This window comes from Thalia democratica, chromosome 9, assembly GCF_965202585.1.
Source record: "Thalia democratica chromosome 9, ktThaDemo2.hap1.1, whole genome shotgun sequence".
Taxonomy (NCBI): domain Eukaryota; kingdom Metazoa; phylum Chordata; class Thaliacea; order Salpida; family Salpidae; genus Thalia; species Thalia democratica.
Window position 1 is genome coordinate 24,561,245 of NC_139173.1, and position 24,893 is coordinate 24,586,137.

General features: G+C 26.5%; 1 protein-coding gene across 1 annotated transcript; it reads left to right on the forward strand.

The window, feature by feature from the left end:
• The first annotated feature begins 4,601 nt into the window (after positions 1–4,601).
• On the forward strand, positions 4,602–24,689 carry LOC145843967 (uncharacterized). Its single transcript, XM_082951262.1, has 16 exons — positions 4,602–4,651; positions 4,957–5,051; positions 7,291–7,384; positions 9,567–9,681; positions 11,426–11,559; positions 12,027–12,317; positions 12,715–12,757; positions 14,244–14,409; positions 15,332–15,486; positions 16,194–16,318; positions 16,744–16,915; positions 19,906–20,034; positions 20,502–20,632; positions 20,996–21,133; positions 21,989–22,136; positions 22,276–24,689. Exons 1-16 carry the CDS (start codon positions 4,625–4,627, stop codon positions 24,435–24,437), a joined length of 4,125 nt encoding a protein of 1,374 aa, XP_082807388.1. The 5' UTR covers positions 4,602–4,624; the 3' UTR covers positions 24,438–24,689.
• The last annotated feature ends 204 nt before the right edge of the window (positions 24,690–24,893 follow it).

Here is a 24,893-nt window from a genome sequence, read left to right on the forward strand (position 1 = left end):
TCTGAAATCTTAACTTAAACGTGACATTATAATAATATCTCATATAACAAATTTTGGACATTTAGAAGTTAATACTAAGTAACTTATTTAAGCCGCACAAAGTACTTAAATTATTTTATAAATAGGCATATTCTAAAAATAACTATACCAGAGATTAAAAAAACAAAAAAAAAAAAACAGTTCATTATACACATAATAAGAAAAAAATTAAAATTAATTTCTGATCTAGTTTGAGGAAGTTTGACCGAATGGTTGATTATCTCACATGAAAAGTGGTTTCATCAACAGCTTCAGTTAATGCAGTAAATTTATTAATTTCAATACTAAGATATTTTGTAAGCAAGTTAGTTGAAAAATTAAAAATTTAATTTTAAACTTTTTAAACTATTTGTTTCGTAGTAGAATACCATGAAATAGTACTTGACTTGGAATAATCTTTAGGGAGCTAAACCTTAATTCTAACATTTTTTTTTTCTTTATTTAAATTCAAAAAAAAAATCCAATGTTTTACACTTAATTCTGTGAACAGAAAGTAATCAAATTAAAAAAACTTTTAACTAGGTTTAAATTTTGTTTTGTAACTGTAGCAGTCTTTTTGATGGCTTATTTAATTCTGTTTAAAAAGTTTTTTTTCTAGCTATTAGCCCATAATAATTTAACAGAGGAAAATAGTGAAAAACTAAAAGCTAGTATTGAAGTATTAAAATAAACAAGTATATTCTAATTGCTAATATAATTAAATTAAGAAAAAACAAAAAACAGTTGTATTAATAGTCTAAAACTCCTTATATAATAATAATTTTTTTAACAATAATAAATCAAGTTAGAAAATAAAATTGAGTTTAAGAAACTTTTAAATGAAAGAGTAGAAGTCATTTAAAATAGAGACCTCAAATTTATACTCTTAAAAACCAAAAAATTCATTTTAGACTTTAAAACATTAATGGTTATCAAAATTTTACAGCCATATAATAGTTATATAGTTATATAAGTTATATACGGATTAAACAAGTAATAACAAAAACCTGTCAAATAAAGGTCTTTCAAACAAATATTTTAATTTTATCACTATGCTATAAAAACTTTTAGTGTAATGTAAAACGACGAATATGAACTACAAAATTAATCAGGTCAAAATAAAACTATTAACAACTTTAAAACATAAATTATTTAATAAACATAGTAGACTTCCGCTTAAGTTCGCACTTCGAAAGAAATTAAAAAGTGCAAACTAAAAAAGTTATTACCATATTTTTTTTACAAAATGAAAATTTCAATATGTTATATGTAACAATGTTATGAATAAACATGAAATCCACTAAAACATAAAACAAACTTTCATTAAAATAAAACAGATCTATATAAGCTAACAAATACTATATACATTTTGTTTTATTAATATTTGGTTAGTAATAGACTTTACTTTAATTATATATAAGAAAATATAAATTTGCTCTTTTTATTTTGGTAAAAAGTGCGAGCTCAAGAGGAAGTCCACCGTAATTAATATTCATTAGGCATTATGCAAACCTGTTGTAGAATAAATAGCTTAATAAAGTTGTTATTATAAAAAGACTACTTAATTACAATACAAACCAGGTTAAATAAGAAGTTTTCAAAAGATTAAATCAAATTAAAAAACTTTCATAAAATAATGTCTGCTACTGAAGTCTAATATAATGTGAAGGATGAGGTTCATGACTGCTTGCAAGTTTTTCTAATCTGATTCTTAATCAGTAAAATAGAGCCTTAAGTCACCTCCTTTATAAATATTAAGATCAGATCTTTTGCTCAAGATGTTGATAACTGAACTGAAAGCTTTCTCAACAACATAGCTAGAAGGAAAATCTATAAACAACAATCTAAATTCCTCTTAAATGATTGGATACTTTTGCCTTAGTTTTTGTTGAGTCCAAAAGCTTTCATATCGTTCTTTGGAAGAATTTACTTTAAGTTTAAGGTCAGTTTGTAAGTCTGAGAAGGATTCCTGTATGTCGTTTATTTCAAAAGTATCTGCCTCGAAGGGATCCATATTTTTATCTATATGATAACTATTTTGTGTCAAATCTAAATTTTACTACTTAATATGTTAAAATCGTTAAAAATTCCAGGTTTTTTTTGCCGAACTTGTCAAGTTCCAGGTTTTTCCAAGTTTCTAGGTAAATTGACAACCCTGTATAGTTTTATTTCTTAGTCTTACTTAATGACTTTTCAAAAAACAACTGGAAATATCATGAGGTGATAGTTAATAAAAAATAACATAGATTTTTACAAACCATTTATGATCCCAAATAACATATATATCAGGTTATAAAATAGTGAGAGGGATTTCAATTATCTATGATATATGTAATTGTTAAACAAGGAAGTATATGAATTAAAATATAGTATTTACTTGAAAGTAGGAGTCATAAGCACTTGATTTTTTTTCTACTTTTTACATTAATAAAATAAACTTTTTTGTTTAAGTTTTACCTCAGGGTCAAACAATTAATAGCAAGCTAATATTAGTAAAATAGCAAGAAAAAAAGTAAAAATCTCATGACAGCCCAAAATTTTAAAATCGCCCCCTTTTCGCCCCCTTACTAGTTATCGCCCACCCTTTCGCCCCCTTACTAATTATCGCCCCCCAAATAACTAAAATCGCCCCCAGGGGGGCGATATCGCCCACTTTGGGAAACCCTGATCTATCTGCTTTGCAAGCCAGCCTTATCCAACTAAAACTGGGAACTTTATGTTTAAAAAATTTTAAATAAAAATGTTTATAAGTTTATAATCAAAAATAAGCTACTATTTGCTTTGGTTTACTATTTCTTGGCTAAACACATGAACTTTTAAGAAAATTACTGAAGAAAACAACAGTAAATGAATGGCAGTTTCTTTTGTTAAATGAGTTAATTCGTTATAAGCTGTTACAAAAGAAAGTCAAAACAAAGTCCGATGCTGTTTAAATTTCCGATCAAAGCATTAGGGCTTAATAATTAAAAAAAAAAGCATTTTCATATTATTAAAACAATTCTTTTTTAATTATGTTTATAAACTATCTCAGCTTTGTTTGTGTCAATTGAAGAGTGTAAAAATATTAAAATATTATAAATTTTATTAAATATTAAAACATTTAGAAAAACACATTTAAAGGTGAAACAACACTATACTATCATATGAATAAAGTTAAATACAAGTTAACAAAAGAAAATTAATATAATAACTTTTTGGTTCAAGTAATTTGCATTGTCTTTTATCTTTTAAAGTTATGCTCAAACTTCTAAAAACCAATATAACTCACTTAGTTAAAGTATATTTGCCTCAAACTATGCATGATTCATAACACTGTTGCTTTTCTTTTTATAGACGTTAAGCACTTGAATTTTTTTTTTTTTTGAGAAGTTAAAACAATAGTTTTTTCAATAAAATTAACTCTCGGATGGTTAAAAAAAACGAGTTTACAAATTATTGTTAAGAAAGTTACGTCTTACACTTCATTAATTCAATTTAAACTTTTAGTAGTAGTAGTTCAGCAAATTTTTTTAAAGTGAACTTGGTTAGAGATCATCTATAAATGCAACAAAATGAATACTATAAAATTAAAAAATATATATGACGATTTTAAGGTAAAAAAAATTCTCTAATAACTTTACCTCTATGAAATATTATTCATAGTTGAAACTTACTACTTTAAAACAAAATGTTTATTTTCAGAACCATCAACACTGTTTTAAGTTCTTTTCAAATCTATGTTTACTATGTTTAAAAAGTCATATAAAAGTGAAAAGCTTTATAAACGAAAAATGTATGAATTTTTAAGAATTAAAATTTATGAATTTTAATGTTTAACTTATTTATCTGTTATAATTTTACTAATTAAAATTTTTTGTTTTAAACCGATCTGTTTCAAACTAAAAATGATTTGTGAAGTAAGTAAAAGTATCTGTTTTTTGTTTCAGAAAATTAGTTATAAACGTTTTCAAAAACCTGCATTAAAAAAATGCTTTACAACACTTTACATTACTCGTACAAACAAAGTATAAAACTAATTGTATATTATAACTAAAAATAGTTTAACATAAAATTTCAAACGGCAGAAAATTGTAAACATTAAAGAGTTGAAATGCTTTTTTTTTTCTAAGTAGTGTAAAATTATTGCGTGATATGAAAACATAAATGAACGGAAATGATCTAAAGCACTATTTCAAATTCAAGTATCGACTTTAATCTATTTTCATGTTCATAATATTTTGGCAACAACTTTTAAACATTTATTTTGCATTAACTTTGCTAATTTATATTAACAATTTTTTCAAACAAAACATTTGTTTAATTTTAATTTTTTATGATTTTAAGAAGTTTTTGTTAGTTTAACAAACTAAACATTTATTTGTTTAACTCCAGTCATTTTAATTTTGTTCATAACTTTGTACTAGTTTTTTTATTATTAATTACAGTTTTATTTGACAAAACAGTTTAAAGCTTTTTTTTTTATTTTTAAGCCGTGGTTTTTGAAAATCGGCTTTTTTCTTAAAAGTTACAGAACAAATACAAATCGTTATAACCTGAATAAACTATAGTTTAATATCAACTTAAAATATTATTCAATAGGTTTTAGATTTTATAATTTATTTTATTGATGGATATTGAAAGCGATTTCTTCAAGGTTAGTTTAAAATTATTAAAATTTTATTTGAATTCGTTTTACTTCATTTTTTCAAATGATTTTTTGTCCTTTTTTGTAAATATAAATAATACATATGACAAAATATTTCAACGTCATATTCTGCTGCAACATACTTGCATTTTTAATAAAAGTAAAAAGTATCTCTTTTACAAAAGAACTAATTACAGTTAAACTTAAAGTACACATTTCATTTAAAACATTTTAAAGCCGTTCAAGTATTTTCAAAATTATAAAAAATCCGTTATAAAATAAATCATTATTTATATTTATTTTATATTGAAAAGAATATTGAGGACTTTGGTGAGGGTGTCGGAAGTTCTTTAGATGGATTGCTAACAGAGGATTGGGAAGAAACAAAAACGTTGAAAGAAAGAAAAAAGTTAGTTTTCATATTTTGTTGTTAATTATTTTAAGTAGTCGAAAGGTTGAGTCTTACGTGCGACTTTACAACAAAAAATCACACATTGTGTGATGACTAATATTTATGACAAACATTTTTAAAACTTAAAGTTTTTATTACTGTTCAGTTTATAGACTGCGACTTATGTGAAATGGTTAATATGAAAAGGTGGTTAATTTTTGTTATTTATATTATTCAAAAAAATTATATATTTGGTGTATGCCAGATAAGAATCTATGTATGTGTTCAAACTTTTGTCAAACTCACTAATGCTTAGCAAATGCAAAATTGTTTGTAGATAGACTTTTTATACAAATTTGTAAAGAAATGAGTATAAAGTGTACATTATTCAAGTTAAAGATTTGTTATCAGTAAACTTCTTTTAACAAAGTTATTTGTAAGATATACAACCAGTTTTAAAACAAGGCTTTATTGACTAAAATGCATAATTTAAACTTTTTTTTTGTGAAACTCTTTTACTCTAAGAAAAATGTTATTGAAGCTAGTTAACTATTTTCAGGTAACCTTATTCTTGCAACAAAACACTTTTTAATATCTGAAAAAATATAAACCTTAAAATACTTAAAATAGTTTGCCTTTTTTTTCAATACGATTATTTTAATTTATAATTAGTTCTATGTATATAATTTCATTAAAATCTAAACCTAAACAACTTATTTATATTTGTTTAATATTATATAGTTTAAATTAAGAACATTTATACTTTTTAGATTGTTCATAGTACAAATCACAAACAAGCTTTATAGTTTTTATTTTTAGCTGCAAACTTATTGGCACACAAGCATATAACATAAACTAATTAAATAATATTAAAACTATTTGTTGAAAAAACAGTTTATATTTAGTTGTGGTACTATTAGTAAGAAAATTAGAAACGAAATCAAAGTTTAGTTACAAATAAAACCACTCGTCGTTGTTATAACATGCTCATAGCAGTGTAAATCAATAATAAAAACAACAAACTCAGTTTTCAGTTTTTATTTGTTTTTTTTTAACTGACTTATCAAAAAGCAGCGTAGAGCTAAGCATACATTTTAATAAAATAGGTTTTGTATAAATATTATTTTTTTTTTATTATGCTTTTCTAACACTTTAAACATGTTTGAAATTCAACTTGTCTTTTATATTGATCAATGCTTATGAGCTCATCTTGATTTGTGTTATGCTCCGACTTATTCTTGTTTTAAGCAATTTACAAGCTCTGTTTTATAAGCAAGAAAAACACCTGTCTGTTAAAATTGTACATTTTTTAATATTCTAAACTCTCTATAACAATCTAATATTTGTTGCTTAAAACTAACGTTGAAGAATATACGTTGTTATGCATGTAAATCTGCAAAATGTGAAACTGAAGTTTTGCTTGTTAAATTCTAAGAAGTTGTTTATTTTGCGTAAATACATGCAGAGCTTAAGGAAATACATTTTAAAAAACACGTAGGTGTTTTTTTTTGATCAATTACTTAGTAAGTCGGGAGTATAAAGTCGAGTCTAGTTGTTATTTAAGGAGTTTGAAACTGAATTTTACTTTACAACTTTAAGTTTAAATAGAAATTTGTTTATAAATTTAGAATCTTTTCGGTGAAACTCTAATTTGTAACATATGTTTAAATGGACAAACAACAAGAGGAAAACTGTGCTTTTACATTAAATATAAATAAATTTTCACATTTATTTATAAGCATATAACTATTTAAAAAAAAACAGTTTAAAAATTAATAACATCAATTTATCTCACAAATAATAGTGGTTAAAACCAAAAATTTCATAAAATGTACTGAGAATTTAAGTTTAATATAGTTTAGCCTACAAACTATTAATAGATTATAGTTGAGCATGATTACATATACACGTGTATTTAGAAAATAGTGTATTTATATAAAATAAATTACCTTCGACAGAGCCCATTTGAAGGGCTTTTGAATAATTTTTGCGAAAATTCAAATCAAAAAAGAACAGTCCACATTTCTTATAAAAACAATAAAGTTGTTTTTAATCATTAAGCTGATGATTAAAAACAATGTTATCTTTATTTTGAAATTTAAACTTTTGCAATACATATACAAACACATATATATAGTAAAGTACAATAGTCTAAAATTTAAGCTCTTTTTTTCACTAATTATTTAATGACTAATAATTACTAATAATTTGATTTTAACAATAATTTATTTATTTTAATACAAAACATCAACATCAGCACGAGAAAGACTTCCACGGGCGGCAGAGGTGGAGCGAGACCGCTGTTGTTTTACAATCCGGTTTTCTACTACTTCAACAGCAACGTGGCTAAGGTGGGTTATTTAAGTGACTTTTTTGCAATTACACAAGCGTAAAAAATATTGCAAACTTTCAGTATATTGCTTCGGAAACATGTCGTAAAGTTTTCAGCACTGTTTTTACGCGTTCACTCAATTGTCTGTACAAAATGGGGTAACTCTAGAGTTACTTTTGAACATGGAGCGGTATAATAAACTAGAACTTCATATTTTATATATTGTTCTTTTTTAAATTAATAATTTTTTGTAGCTGTTTTACTAGTTAAGAAATAGGAGTAAAAAACAGAAACTGAAACAAAAATTTTATGTTTAAATAGTAAGTTAAACGTTTTTTATTGTACATTGTTGTTTAAACAAACTGACAGTAGTGCGATATTGAACTATCGAGTTAAAAGGGATTATTTGAAAAAACATACTAAACTTTAATTAGTTCTTTTTACCTTTAAAATGTATACTGAAATGAATTGAGTTTTAAATGTATACAAAACCTCTGAGTTATTACATAGCTTGATGTAAAAAATTTAGAAATAAATTTTGTTTTTGGTCAAAAAAAAGATGTTAAGACTGCACGAACAGTCAAAGTACAGCTTTATCTTTAAAATAAATGTTTAAAAAAACAAATTTTAACAAAATTTTTGTTGATAGCGAAAATACCCAATTTTAATTTTAAATAAGTCGTGATAAGTTTGTACTGATGTTTTACGCTTTGTTCGCAAGATTGAAAAGTAAAATTTAAAACTAACTAATTTGAGCAGACTGATAATTAATTGTATTGTGATAAGGAAATGATTTTTTTTAAGTTAAATAAATAATACTTTTAAAGAGGAAGTCTTATCATCAGACTATTAGATGAAATTTTACTGTCCAAACAAAACTTTCAGGGTGCAAAATTCAATAAAAACTTGCTAAAGTATTAAGGTTAAACACATGTAAAATATAAAAACGAAGTATTTGTGACTTTTACTTTTGTTAAAAATCTTTTTAAACAATGATAACAAATGATACTAACAAGTAAGATATTCAATTTTTTTCACTAAGAAACTATTGTCATTAAACAACTTTCTTCATAAAAATTAAACACTTTTGTTTAAAAGTTATTATATTAAATGTTGCTATTCATTTAAAATTTTAATTTTAAATAATATCAACTTTTAACTAATCTGAATATATAACATGTTCTAAAGCAGTAGATTTACAAAAAAATTATTTGAGCTTATATATAGTATTTGAACTTCAAGCGCAAAAAGTGAAAAATTGTTTTTTATAGTTGTTTGATTCTACTTCCAACTTTTGTAAAATTTTAAGCCTGATGCGAGAAAATTTGCTTCATATTAAAACAGAAAAAAAAGTTTAACTTTCAAACGAACTACTAGACAGAAACTATTGAGGTTAAAACATCATTTTATATATTTACTTAAACTTTATATAAACTTTAGAATAACAGAATATTAATGAGCAAATTAGAAGAACCTTTATATAGAAAACAAATTTTGTTAATATTTATGTAAATGCAATTAGAATAATTTTGCTTAACATTAATACGTACGTGCAATTTTTCGGTACTTTAACAAGAAAAAATATTTTAATACTAAACAATAAAAATTTAGTTACTAACAGAAAAACTGTTCAGTATAAACTGACAACTTAAATTGTTTATTGTTTGCATACAGCATAGAAGTGCTACTAAAAAGTTTTTTTTTTTACTTTAAAAACTTATTTAAGAAAATTTTTGCATGTTTTTTAAAGCGATTTTTTTTTCTACTGATTCGTACAAATTAAATTTTTCTATTAGTTATACATAAGAAATGTTTATGCCTTACTTAATAAAAAACACTTTATTTATTTATCTTACTTTGCCCAGGAGTTAAGTATGTATACATACTTAATCAAAACGAAATAAAAAATAAATCGAGTTAACTAGTAGCTATTACACTAAATCTTATTTCATTACGACTAAATAGAAGTTGTTTTTAAAAAGTAAGTATTTATTCAACTTTTTAACATACCTTAATAAAAAGCAATTTCAATGATTTCAAACAGAAAAGTACTATTACACCAATAAAAATAAACAAAAACCAATAGAAACAAAACAAGTATTACTACCAATGAAAAATAACGCAACATGAACCACCACAGTCTAATAAATACTTGACGAATAAGTATCTACAAACATCTTGATAGAGCTTAACATTTTCAGAAAGACGTACCAAAGTTCAAGGGAGGAAACACACCGTTCAAACCAACGAGGAAGTCGAAACTGGTGAAGGAGAGCTTGAATGTAACGGGTCTGTTAAGAAGAGGGTCTATACTGTGTAAGTTTGTAGGAGTTTGTGTCATATTTTCAAATCATTAAGTTACATGTACTTTTAAAGTTTAATGTTTTTGTCAGAAAAAATAAGAAACTGTTTTCATTTAGTTTTTAAGCTTGAATACAACACTTATTTATTTATTTATAATTTTCCTAATTATATAAAGTGCTCTTTTTTGTCTATAATTAATATAATTATGTCTGAAGCAGATATATAATTTCGTAAAAACTCTTTAAAAAGTATGAAAAAAGTATTTAACTGTTAGCCAGAAAGAATAAAAGATTATGAGTTTTGTGTGTCCGATTTGTTTTCACATAAAGTTCATCTAAAACGAAAAACACACATTAAATTAATTTTTAAGAAGATATAATTTTAAACTATATTTTTAATTTATCTTTAAACTTGTGTGAGCTTGCTAATTTCTTTATACACATAAACCAACTATTCTAAGTATTATAAAACTTGTTATAAAACAGCCAGTAATTATTTCGGTCATCATCTAGAAAGTCTAGATGTTTTAAACCATCGATGATAAACAATGAACTTCACCGCACGACCAACAACAACAGCATCCGAGACAACCTACGACCAGTTTCGTCCTTATTAGGACTCATAAAGCAGGCACTGTCGCGAGAAACCGCTTGGTTGATGATGGCCGAAATAAACACTTGCTAAAACTGATTAAAACGACCGTAGAGACAAAAATATCACGTAAAGCTGAAAATAAACCAAAATGTCACGTCATAGACATTGGGCTGTGAACGGTATGGCTGCGTCAGCTTATCATTTCTCGCGACTTTGCTTGCTTGATGAGTCCTAATAAGGACGAAACTGGTCGTGAATGTCTCGGACACTGTTGTTGATGGTCGTGCGGTAAAGTTCATTTTTTATTATAGAAAAAAATAAGTATATTTTATTTTTATTAAACTGTAGCTAAGCTTTTAAGTATGTTAGTTAATTTATAATAATGTCAATAAATTTAGCATATATAAAGTAATCTAAAAACCAACTGTTCTAATAAATAAATTATTTTCTTCTATAAATGTTGATTTATAAAACGGCAAATTTTTAAACACCTTGACTTACTTTCATATTTATTGATCAAATTGCACCTAGAATAAGTTGTCTTAAAGCTTGAAATACGTTTGTTATTTTCAATTTAAATACAAAATGAATAAACCTTAGTACAAAAATATGCCTTCTAACTTTGTATACACCAAAACATGTGATGATTAAAACAATATTAACAATAAAGAGAATGAAAAAAACAAATAAATAAAACTTGAAGATCAAACTAATAAGAATTAACAGTATGTAGGAAGATGTATAATTAATTTACAAGCTGAATAGTTGTTTCTTGTGCGATTCAATGTTATGCAATGTAAAACAATTTACGTCACTTCAAGTTTATCTTGCGCATTCTCTTACGTCACAATGCATGTTATTCAGTTTGTATCGTGAAAAAATACTATTTTCTAAACTGTATAACTGTAAAACAAATTACAATAGTTTCATTATGTGTATTAATTTTAAAAATAACTAATTCAGTTTTCCAAGTAATTGTATCGTTTTTATGGTGTTTTAAGTTTACAGAAAGCTTGTGGTCTAACTGGTATGATCAAGGCTTTATGTTAACTTTTCCCACCTTAATCAAACTCCAGGCATTGGCCCTGATGACTTTCGCCGATGTTTTATTAGATTTTATATTTAAAACAACAGAGATTACTATCATTAAATTATTTTCAAGCAAAAAAGAGGAGGACGACAAAGGATGCTAAAAAGGATTATCTGAGTCAACCGTCTAAAAGCGAGGATTTTTCCCGAGCGAGAAGCACAAGCAGAAAGGACAGGTCGAGCTCAATGCAACACTCAAGTGAAATTGTTTGTTTACACATGTTTTATTTTAATTTAATATCATTGTACGGTACATATACAAATTTGGTTATAAAAACACTCTCTATAATATTGCGATTATGTTTGATTTTTTTGTTATATTTTGATCCTAACAAGACATATTGTTTATAGTTTTTTTTTTTAATTTACTCCATCTTTTTTAACACAGATATAATATTTTTTTTAAATAAACGGCTTTTTAGTAAAAATCTAAAAAAATATATTTGTAAATGTTTTTTTAAGTTATTAACAAACGAAAAGTACAGTTGTCATAATTTTTGACTTTAATAGCCTTTATTTTTCATTTTATTACAACATTTTTGATTTATTTGGTCATTAATGGTAATTTATGACCAGCAAAACATTAGCTACACTTTTTTTTTAATCATTTATTGAAATCGTTATTATTATTCATTAAATTCAACAAACGAATGAAAACTTTTTCTGATATTCAGCCATCGGAGCAAGTGTGCACTCTGAACTCGGATCAAGTGTGCACTCTGAACTCGGAGCAAGTGTGCACTCTGAACTCGGTCATAAAAACAATAAAGAGGCAGTCGATGGACAAGAAAAAGACGAAAACGCCAGAAAAGTCACAAAAAATCACCCCACCTCCGCAAGGTGCTTCCCCTCAAAAACTACAAAGGAACAAGACGATCAGGTGGAGCGGTACCCGGAAAGCCCCCAAACTGATCCGAGAATTTACAACTAAGCAGAGGGCCGAAAGCGACCCGAAGAACAGAGAAGTAAAATTTTGTTGTTTATTTAAAAATTATAATCAAATTGTAAAACGTCATACATTACTAAAATATAATTCTGATGTTTTTTTTTGTAATTTAATTAGCCACATTGCATTTAATTGTAAAAAGTCTGTAGCGGACTATCAATTTTATATTTAAACTTAGAAGAAAATATGATTAACGACAAAAGTTTAAGAACAAGTATAATATGAAATTATAAAATTAGCCCTATGCAGCTCAAAGTTAAGCTAACAGCGTTGAAATTTTTACGGACAGAAACCAGTATAATTATTTTACATAAAATAGTGTGACTAAAATGGGTTTGTTTTCCGATCCTTACTGTATTCAAAAAGAATAAAGTTTTAAGATTTAAGTAGTACGTCTAATTTAAACATGTTTGCAGGAAGAAGACGAATCAAATGTCAACCCTCTTCCATTAAAAACAAGTTAGCTTTATTATAAAAAACGTAAAAATTAACATACAAAGTAACATTGCTACAAATTATGCCAATCCGACTAACTGTTGACAAGATCAAGAACTATCAAGTAAGTTGTTTATTAACGTTTGTGTGAGGTTTTGTACATTAAAAAATGTAAATGAATTGTTAGAACTACAGATGTGGTGTTTATGTGCGGGAAAAAAAGAACACTTTAATAATTTCGTTTAAAGAATTTGAGTGCATGTTCTAAATAAAGTTAATATTTTTTTCTTAATTATTCATTTGAATCAAAAGTTTACTTCCAACTGAAAAGATATATTTTCAACTGATACAAAAAACTAAACTAAAGCTAAAAAAAAACTAACATTTTAAAATTAAAATAAATAAAAAATAACGAAGATATTTGTAATTAACTTATTTTTAGAGTATTTTCTTGTTTAAAAACTTCTTTTAAAAATTTTCAAGTGTTAAAAGATAGGTTCTTAAATTAGTTTAGCTCTGTTCGTACAAATTCAAATACGTTAAAAGTAGTCAAAAGTATCACAAATTTTTTTTAAATAAAAATAGCAACAAAACAGAAAAGTTTTGTAACAAATTTCAATAAAAAATATATTGGTCACGTCAAGCAAAACTAAAAAAAAATCAATGAAAAATACGTTTGTTTTTAAAATAAGACAAATAGGCAACTTTATTTTAAGTAAGAGGAAAAGTTGCTTCTTAAGTTTAAGCAATATTCTCCTCAAGGTTCGAACAAAGATAAAGTCACAAATACTTTTAAACCGGAAAAATTTATTGAGAACGAAAAGAAGTTGCTAATTTAAAATAATCATTCTCCAGAAGAAAATAAGTTTCGCAACCGTTGTTTAGTGACAAGTCAAAAACAAGTTACAGTTAAAATAATTCAAGCAACATGCAAAAAAAAAAAATTATATATTTCTGGCAAAAATTATTTAAAGAAAGCAACTAAGCCATAAGGATTATTTACGTAAAAATTTTAAAATAAAATGTAAAAACAAAACTTGCATCGACTTAAAATAAGTATATTAAAAGAATTTGGAAAGCTAAAATAATTCGTCTTAAAAAACTAACAATTGAAACAAAAAGTACACCGGATAGAGCAGTTATGAGAAATTTTTTTAAATTATATTAGTTTGAAAATTTAAGCAATATGCTGCTTCAATTATAAATGAAACGAGTCAAAAATTTCGATTATAAGTAGCAACTATAGCGGAAGAAGCTTAATTTAATTGATTAGTTAACTGCCAGCTACTTAACCGTTGAGTTACAGAAAAAATAAAACAGAATAAAAAAAAAGTTCTTGTTCGAAATTTTATTGAATTTTAATTTAATATACTTTTTCAAGATTTTTTTTACTAAATAACAAATGTGAAGATAAGCTTTAAAGTTTTATTTATTTTTAAACACGGCATCAAAAAAACTAAGTAGCTAAAGAATAAAGTTAGTTAATCTGAAAAATTAAAATTAAAAACAGCAACGAAGGAGGGAGTGAGTTACGTGAAATTCTCGAAACAACTGCCGGCAGCCCCGTTGTTGCGACGAAGGAAAACGTCGAGGACGAGGAACTTGCTGCTGAAACTCGGCAGGAACCAAAACAACGCGCTGGGATACGCCGTTGTCAAATTTGTTAAAGAAACCAGGTGAGTTTGCAAACTTAAAGCTAAAAAGAAAAATTTATTGGCTTTGTTTAAGTAAAGTTGTTTCACTAGTTATAATGCTTAAATTAGTTTTGTATTTGTTTTTATTAAAAGTTATTTTTCATTTGATGTATATATTATTAAACTTCTCAATTAAATAAAGTAAATTTGTTAGTGGAGTTTACAAAACGTTATTGTTTTTAATTAAAATGATATAGAACTATGGGTAATTCTTTTAAGTTTGTAGACAAACAATGTTTATTAATCTTAACAATATAGCTACTTATCTTGATTACAGTTTCTTCTTTGTTACATATAAAGTGATATACAAAAAAGTTTACAAAATGAAATTTTAAAAAACTTACAAATTGTTAGTTGTTTTTTAGTTAATTAAATATTAAAAAAAAAAGTCTTTCTTATAAGTTTTATTTAAAAAAGCATTTTTATACTCACTATATTAGAGAAAGCTGTGTGTTTGGTTTTGTTACAAGATATTTGATACTGTATGTTTAACAAAAACGAAGATACAACAAAAAACGTAAAAGATTATGACTTATTCTTATTTATAAACGAATTTTTATAGAACTTGACTCTAGTTAAAAATTAGTTTTTTAAATCAAAGTAAAACAAATTCTTAAGCTCTTTAGTTAAATAAGCTGCTTTATAGTTTGATTTTATACTTTTTTTGTATAAAAAAACATAAGTTTATTAGTATTTTTTTCTCATTCTTAAAAAACTATGAGTAAACAAAACTAAAGTTTTCACTTTTAGTTCTATTTTTTCTTTAAAAATTATGTAACTTATTTAAACTCTGTTTTTCTGTGTTAAAATCAAATTTAATATAGTTTTTAGCTTTTTTTTAATAAGTAAGTAGAAACAAGAAAAAAATTTTTGCTTTTAGTTCAAACCAACTTAAAATTCATAGCGTCAACCGAGAAAAGCTCCCGTTGGTGCTCATGCATGACGTAAGAAGCTTTATGACGGACATCAAGATCTGCCTGTTGTTGAACCCAAACTTCGGGTTCATCCACAAAATTAGAAGTTACTCGCAGGAGGAGGGGTACAGCGCAGAACTAGAAAGCAAGTTTAAACATATTTAAAATAAATAAAAATATAGTTAATTAATAAAAATTGATTAAATAAAATAAATAGAAACAAATAATCTGTAACCGATCCCTGCTTAACTACGTTACATGCTTTTGTTTTTAGTTACACTACTTGTTAAATATAATGTTGTTTGTATTGTATCAAAAATATATGCAAACTATATTAAAAAGTTTAACTTATCTGTGTTAATCAATCAGTTCTTTGTAAAAACTACTTGTTGGTTACAAAGTAATATAAAGACTTGAAGAATTAAAAAAAAATAATTATTATTATTATTATCAAAACATTGTGACATTTCCTTCTAAATCTATTGCAATTTTTTCTTACTTATTTATAAAACTTATACCTTTTGTTGAAGTATCTTTAAATAAATTGTTTACCATAAAAAATTACTTATTCAATAGTATTTTTAATACAAGTAAAAAGCTTTTTTAAGCTTTTAAGTCCTGGACAAGACGTTAAAAGGTACCTTGTGTTGTGCGACTCCAGTAACCGAAAGGTTCTTTGTGCACCAAGTCTTAGGACCAAACATATTGAGCGCTTATTTTGTCGTTCAATAAACTATAAAAAATACTTGTGCTTGTATATAAGCAGACGAATATTTAGAATTTTAAGCCACGTCGCATAGCCTCTTGGATTCAATAACAAGAATGAATCGTGCTAATAACTGATTGTTTCAGATGGAGCAATCGACAGCGGGCTGGAAGAACTGATATTGCTGCCCCTTCATCACGTCATCTACCAGCAACTCGTCACTTCTTACTTCACTTCGGGAAAACTAAAAGCTCTCGAAGAATCTTTCATGGTGATAATATTTATTGTTCCATTGATAAAATAACTTTAAACTTAACATAAAAGTTATTCTTAAAATTTTCTAAATTTTCTAAAAAACTTTTCATATTCAAACAAAAGTAACAAAAACCCCAATTAAATGCCTCTGAACTTATTTTTAATATTTTATAACAACTAACATAATCTTAAGAAATATTTGAACTTCCATAAAAGTGTAAATAATAACACTTTTGCAAGGTTTTAATTTACGACTTTTTTTTTCAACTGAGTATTCAAACTTTATTCTTTATACCTTTTAATTAATAAATTTTTTCTTAAAAAAATTTTTTACTTACTCAAAATAGATAAAAGAAGTTCATGTGTTTATATATGTTTATTAACTGAATCTTATTTCATCAAGTATGCAACTAAGTTTTATCATCAGCTTTTTTTTCGAAGGCTGCGAAACAGAAATCAGCAAAGGAGTTTGGAATCAGAAAGTCTTTGGTCCCGCCAAAGGGAACCGACTTGGAGAAAATCAAGGAAATTTTCGTCGCCCTCCAAAACACCTATTCTCCTTACCTCAAGTTGAAGTACCTCCTTGCAGCCGTGAAGACCATCTACGTGAAAAGTTGGTTGATGGAAGTAGATTAATTTGTTGATTATAAATATTATGTTTATGATAGAAGTTTATTTACTGAAGTATACTTAAATAATGTATGTTAGCTTGTTATACTATTTGAAGTTTTTTTTTTTAATTACTTCAAATCTGCTTTTGTTGAGTAATGAAATCAGTATATCTACCAGCTTTTATATAGTAAAAGTCTAGACTGAAGTTGCATACTTGAAAATTTAGTTGATAGAAGTGTATTGGAAATAGATTAGCTTGTATATTATAAATAAAAATGTCAATGTAAATAATAGTTTTTAGTTTAAGTATTGAGTAAGATACTATTAGATTAAACTGTTAGTTATATTATTATATTTTAAATGACAAACATGAAATAGTTTTTTTTATACTATTTACGTTTTATGTTTACGTGAAAAGTTAGTTAGTTTTAAAAGTGTATTAATCTATATAAACTTTTAAAGTTTTTTGTTTATAATTAAAAATTTTACGTGAAACGTTGGAAGGTAGAAGTGTATTAAAAGATATAAGCTTGTCTTTTATGTACTTAAATATTCAGGCTATATTTAAACCTTTTATTTATAGTTCACTAAAATAGTAAGTATATAAAAGTGAAAGTGTTTTACAAGTATTAATAAAGTCTAGATTAAAATTCGTTTGTGAAAAGAAACATTTAAAAGTATTATAATATTCTAATTTCTTTTAACCACTTGTACTAAGCGATTAAAAGAGTACATCCGCTAGTTTTTGAATGAATGTGAAAGTATTTTAATTGTTTTAAAAAATCTCTAGACTGAAGTTGTATGCGTAGAAAATTAGTGAATAGAATTTTTATAAGCACCGGTGTTTTTTATCACGTTGTAATCTTAGGCTAGTAGACTTTGCGGGAAAACAAGAAAATATTATACTTTTTTAATACTCTTCAATTTTTTTAACCTGTTATTATTTAGCTTGTTAGTGTTGTTCAACATTCAAAGTATTTTAACGAAAAAGCATTAAACAGATTATTTATAGAGTTTTAATAACAACATCAAGGATTTTTTTTAGTTGAATTTAGTATCAAACATATAATTTTTTGTGAGATAAATCAATGAATAAACTACGTATTTTAGCTTATATTTTTCGTTTATGGATATAATGAAATTTTACGAATACTTTTTGGTTAAAGACTGCTTTTAATGTATTTTGGAAATTTTGTAAATTTGCTCATTAGTCATTAGATATTTAATGTCTAAAAGAAAATATTTTACGTTTTTATTTTTGTTAAATTCTGTTTAATTTAAAGATTTGATTTAAAAAAAAGCTGAATTAAGTTGTAAGTTAAATTTAATAATTATATCTAAAAAACTGCTAATTTTTGTTTTCTTAATCATTTTTTTTATTCAAATACGTTTACTTTTTATAGCATTAATTTTTTTTATAAAAACTTCAATAAAATCTAAAAAGTTGTATTTAAACTTTAGCCTTTTATTTTTTGAAACACCGAAGGCAGTCTTAAGTAGTTTAGTTCATTAAAGTTATATATTCTTAATTTTTAGTTTCTAATCTACATATGGTCAAGTAAATCCAACGGAAATAGACTCACATTATAAAAGAAAATTAAATTTTAAAAGCGACAAATGTAAAAGAAAATATGTTTTAGAAAGCTGTTACTAGCTATAAATACAACAAAAAGTTAAAACAAGCTGTTACTTTTTACTTTTAGATCAGGGTGTTTTAGTGGGTGTATCAATATTTCAAGTATGCAACTACAATATAGTGTTTTATTTTTATAAAGCAAGTGAAAGTTTATTAAACAATCGAACTAATGATAAAGAGTAATAAAAATTATTAGTCATTACACTTATTTACGCGAGTTAATTGTAAGTTTGCAGTTTTACAAAACTATTTGTTAAAAAATAATATAAAATAGAACTAATCATTTCTCCAAATAGCATAAGTATGACGTATAACTCAGTGATAAAGTTTCACTTATCGAAGTTAAATTACGTATAAAGTTTTACTTACGCTAAAGTGGTTCAGATTATTTTGAGCATTTTAAACATTTTAAATCAAAATTTGAACTGTTTAAAGTATTTAAACTGAATAACTTTTGTTTTTTGTTTTGTTTTTGCCATGTTTTTATATTTTTACAATACACTAATTATTAATAACTAATTTAATAAACGTTTCAGTTCTAAATATAAGTGCAGTTTTAAAGTTAGAAATGTTTATTTGAAATTAAAGTTAATACATCTTTAACAGTCTTATATACAACTAAAAAATTGATTTATTAATGCAACCACTATTACTTACAACAAAAATACTTAGTCCTAATGTTTGAATCTTTTACGCTTGTAAAATTACTACACATTGCTGTATATAAAAAACTTTTTACGAAAATAGAAACAATGACTTATAAATATAAACATAATCAACTACTAAAGTTCGTAACAAAGTACTTTGCAGTTTGTTAGAAACTTTAACAAATAAGATATTTTTTAGTACGACTTTTATACTAAACAACTTAAAATCAATAAATTCCGAGTATAAGGCATACATATTTTTAAATAGAAAATTTATTCAACGAACAGTAGTTTAAGTTTTTTAAGTCTTCCATAATAAAGTTTGATAACAAACGAGAGTATGTTTAAATTTTGCATAAATACATAGTTTGGTAATAAGTAATGTTTTCTTTTTCATATAATAAAGTTCTATTGCAATAACTTTTGTATACTAAATTTTAAGATATAAACACCTATACCTTTACTAAAAATTTGTGTTATACTTTGAATAAAAATGACTTGCTTAAAGTATATACACATAAAACAAAAAATTATAAATTTTCTCTGAAGGCTTTAAACAAGAAGTAACAGTTTTCAAAAAAAAATATATTTTCTTAGTAGTTTAAGCAAAAACAACATAATCAAAACAGATTTTGAGTTGATAAAGATGTACTAAAATTCTTCTTTTGTAGTTACAGACAAAATTTGATTGTATTATTTCTTATTCAGCCAAAGACACGGCAGTCGCAAAGGACCAGGCAGCCAAGATAGGAGCGGATGATTTCCTGCCCTTGTTTGTTTATTCTATTGTGAAAAGTGAGTTTCTGGCGGCAGACATCGAAGCGCAGTACATAGAAGGTAAAATGAATTTAACTTTTTTCGTCGTTTTAAAGTAACTTTATTGGTATTTTTTAATCTTGAATGGTTCATTTCATTTCTGTTTTCTACTAACTCTAAGCGCAGTATAAAGAAGGTAAAAATAATTAACTTATTATTTTTCTATTTTTAATCTACTTCTCTCGAAAACTTTAAACATAAAGAAAATCTAATTTATAATGTGATTGTTATCTTTTTTCAAAGCTTTTTTTAACAACTTAGTCAATAGTTTTAAACTAAAACCATTAACAAAATTTATGTTAAAACTGAAGTTGATTGTACGACTCATGAGATAACAAAAACTTATTTAAACATGTTTTTGGAAAACATACTTTCACTAGTTTAATAGATTTAAACCTATTACTGCTTTATTAAAAATTTATTTAAAAAGTACACAACTATAAAAACCAGTACACTAAATCATTATAACTTCTTTATTTATCACAAAGGTCTGCTCGACCAGTCCTTGTTACTGGGTGAAGCCGGTTACTACCTGACATCACTGGTCAGCGCAATGAAGGTTTTGTTCACTATGAGGAAGCGACACCAGAGCCAAGCGCCAAGCATTTTCGATTTGCAGGTACTTCTACACACATATCAAAATATTTCAAACTTAAAGCAGTTATAAAGTAAAATTTTAAATCGTTTTCTATCTCCAGTGTCCAAAACAATGCTAACCCCTTTGTTAAGACAGCAAACAATTAAGTTTTTAGTAAAATTCTTTTTTGTTACAATAGTTTTGTGCTAACAGTTGTAAAGTACTAATTTTGCACCCGTTAATAAAGTATTTAACATTAAAACGTCATCATCACTTTTGCAATAATTTTTTTTTTGTTCACTAAAACGTTACCGTTCAAAACTAGTTTCCAGGCTAGATGATAATTAAGTTTACAATTTTTACATAAACAGTTTCTAAACTACAAAGGAAAATTAACATTCGCAGGCTTTTCTGAAAGTTGGTATCAAACCGGATGACGACTCGCCAACAGCAATCTACAAGACATTGCACGTCCCACCCAACATGACTGCTAAAAACTTGTGTCAGATGATCGCGCTGAAGTACAATGTTGAACATTCGCATGTTTGTTTATTTAAATAATATAACTTATTAAAATTTCACGTCCCACCAAAGTGTGAGGAATTAACTAATCGGCTAATTTTACATAAAATCAAAACAACGGTGTTCTGTACTGAAGCTGATGTACAATTTAATTTATTGTAATCTAAAATCTAACAAAAGGTTGATATAAATGGTTGGTGCATTTTTTCTGTTCATTATTACATAAGTTAAGTTTTCATTTTGTACTCACTTTTCTCATTTAAACTCCTTTATCGATTAAATAAAGACAGTTTTTTTTTTAAGTTACTTAAGTGTCAGAATAGTTTAAAAAGGATAGCAAATATTTGAAAACCTTAATTTTCTATATTATTTATTTCTGACTTTTAAGCTAACGGTTTAACTTTAACAACTCTGCAATTATCTAAAAAAATAATTTTAAAGATTATAATATATATTAATTAATACAAGAGCTTGGCAATCCATTTCTAAAAATAAATAAATAGAGTACTATGAAGAGTATCCGAGGTCTTTATTGTGTTCATTTATGATATAGAAACTGACTTTTTAACTTAATTAAACCACTTATTTATATTTTTAATTTTTTAGTTATGTATCCCTAATCTGGATTCATATTTTGCCCATAGTGTTTTTATCTGTAAAATATTTAATCTTGTTGACATATGTTTTGAATATTTTTCTACCAGTTATACGCATTGCACATGGTAATAGATGGACAGAAATGTTTTTTTTCTACTAGTTTTAAGTATAAAATCATTCTTACACACTTTATTACGCATTGCACGTGGTGATATATGGACAAAAGTGTTTTTTACTAGTATTAATTAATATGAAAAAAAATACAATTTTTTCTACCAGTTATACGCATTGCACGTGGTGATAGATGGGCAGAAATGGGTGATTCGTGATGACGAGTGCCCACAATTGGTGAAAGCTGATCTTCTTACTCAGCTGGGGAAGGGAACCTTCGAGTTCGTATTCCTTAAAACTGTTTCCAGTGTTTCGGGTTTGTTTTTCAACCAATTAATATTTCATAACTGGTTTGAGTTCATTGTTATAGCATTAAACATGAGGTTATAAATTAGCTCTAACTGGAAAGTTTACTATGTCCTTTTTTATTATTATTAATTATAAACTACTTACAGAAAACACAGAAAACAAAGCAAAAGTTGAAACTGAAGTTACCAAAGAAAACGATAAAACAGAAGTCGTCAATGATAAAAAGGAGAAAATTGTACAACAAACAAATTTAAGAACTAAAGATGAATCAACAGTAAGTGAAAGTCCTCATAAAAACAAAAGAAAAAGCGGGCTTGTTCTGATCAATCCGATATACGAAGATTTGCCAACGAGTCCTTCAACTAGCGATCAAGCTGGTGATAAACCTGAATGCAATGAAGAAACGGTATTGCATGAAATAGAACCATGCAAAAATGTTGAGTTCGGTGTTGATAAAAAAGAGTGTAGAGAAACCGCTGAAAATATTGAAAACAGTGATACTTTTACGTACACAGTATCTAACGAAGACAAAACTAAAGTTTCCGGTCTTGAAAAGGTAAAAGTTGAAAAAGAAAATTTTACAGAACCGACTGTAGAAGTTGAAACTAGTATCAAAGAAATAGTTGCTAAACAAAACATTGTGAAAACTAAACACACGGATGTAGAGTTACAAGATGATAAAGAAGACTGCCAAGAACAATCGAATGAAACGGTTGGAGACACAAATATACCTGGGGGCTCATCGAAAAATATCGAAGATAACATTTACGTCGAAATGAAAAGTAATGTTGGTATTAAAGTTGACAAAAACATTAGTGTTGAAACTGAGACGGAAAACCCAACATATGAAAACGAAATAAAAGAAAAACATTTTTCAGCTAGCCGTACAGCTTATGACGTAGAAAAGCCTATTGCTCAAATTGGAGAAAAAACTGATAAATCGGTTGATAACGTTTCTACATCTAGCAGCGAACAAGATGCGTTGAGGAGGCTGTCGGAAAAACTAATTGAAGTAAAAACTGCAATGAATATGAAGGAAAGCTGCTTTGAAACGATTATTGACGACAAAGACAAGCGTTTGATAGATGAGCGACCTTTAGTTGAAAAGTTAGAAGAAGACGAAGTATTTGAGGTAAAAGAAGAAAGTAAAAGTTTTGAAAAAACAGAAAATTTTCCAATTGAGAGTAACAATGGCACAGTCGAAGAAAAATGTACTGAAGTCATTATTGATGAAAGTTTTCAGACTGGTGGTCAACCTTCACAAGATAGTACGGAACTTACAAAGACAGAAAGTGATATTAAACTCATGGAGAGTAAAAACCAAGATTTTGAAAGTAAACAGACAAATGTTTCTGAAAGCCAAAGTAAACTTGCCGAAGATATAACTGAACCAACATGTGTTCCATTACAAGATAAAAATGAAAGCTTGCAGAATGTAGTTACAATAGAACCTGCGATAGTTTCATTCAACAGAGCAGTCTTAATTAGCCCTGCTGATATCACTAAAGAACCGGAAAGTTTCAAAACAGTTGACACCATCAATACAGACGAAAATCTCAAAACGGATGAAAAGCATGAATTTTGCAATGAGTTTGAACCGAACAGCAGCGATGCACAACAGGCTGTAGACAACATTGTAAAAAAAGTTGTCGGTCAGAACAAAACATCAGACGTGACCACTGAGAGTTCAAAAAGTGAAACTTCTGAAAAAAAATTGCCGGAAGAGAATCCGGTAACTTGCGAGCACGATGAAGGTTTTACAAGAGATGTAGTGAACACTTCAGACTCGAAATTAGTCGCTCAAGAAGCCGCAGTTCAAATCGATTCTGTAGAAGAAGAGATAACAAGTATAGATAGTTCTAAAGATGACAACAGTATAAAATTAGTTAAGAGTTCAGGCAGTTCTGTTCAAAAACTAACTGCCGAATTTAATGATGACGTTGATAAGAAAAAACATTTCAAAACAACTGAACAAAACGAAAAAGAAGTGACGAGTACAGAAAAACCAAAAATAACTGCAAGAGATTTGTATTTAAAGTGCATGAAACTCGCGAATGAGTCCGCAAAATCCACCGAAAAGCATTCTCACAAAGACGCTTCACCATCAAGCTCAAATGTTTTACCGAGAAACAAAACGAAACAAGTCGAATTGAGTCCGGCCACCAGTTTCACCGGTTTCGCCCCGATAATCAAGAAGAACGAAAAACCTGAACTTTTTCTTGAGTTGGACGAGAGCATTGTGGGCGCTTACTGCAAGTCGGCGAGGGTCTCAGACCTGAAAAAGTTTTTCGAGGCAAAAAAATCATGATCATTTTTTCATGATTTCCCCAGTTGTTTATTACAAAAATGCTCATGAGTATGGTCAAAGGATATGGTGTACACAAACGCATCATCGAGCTACTTTGTTGTTTACTTAAACTTTTTTGAGCTGTACAAAACAAAGTATTAAATCCAAAAAAGTTGACATAACAAGTTTTATTTTTATTTATTCAGTTAAAGTTTTAGTTTATCAAATTTCAATAGTACGTTAAAAACAACGTATTTAAAATATTTTGTTCTACCTCCCATCTCAAACATCAAAAGAATATAATTTTAAAATTTGAGTGACACATTCATTTTCAAAATAAAGCTAGTATGTAACTAATAACTGTTTTAATTTTTAAACTGATAAGAAAATAGTGAAAAATAGACAAAGTTAGTGTTAACATTTTTTGATATTTGACTTAAGGTTGTATACTTTAAACCTATTTATTTAAAAATATTT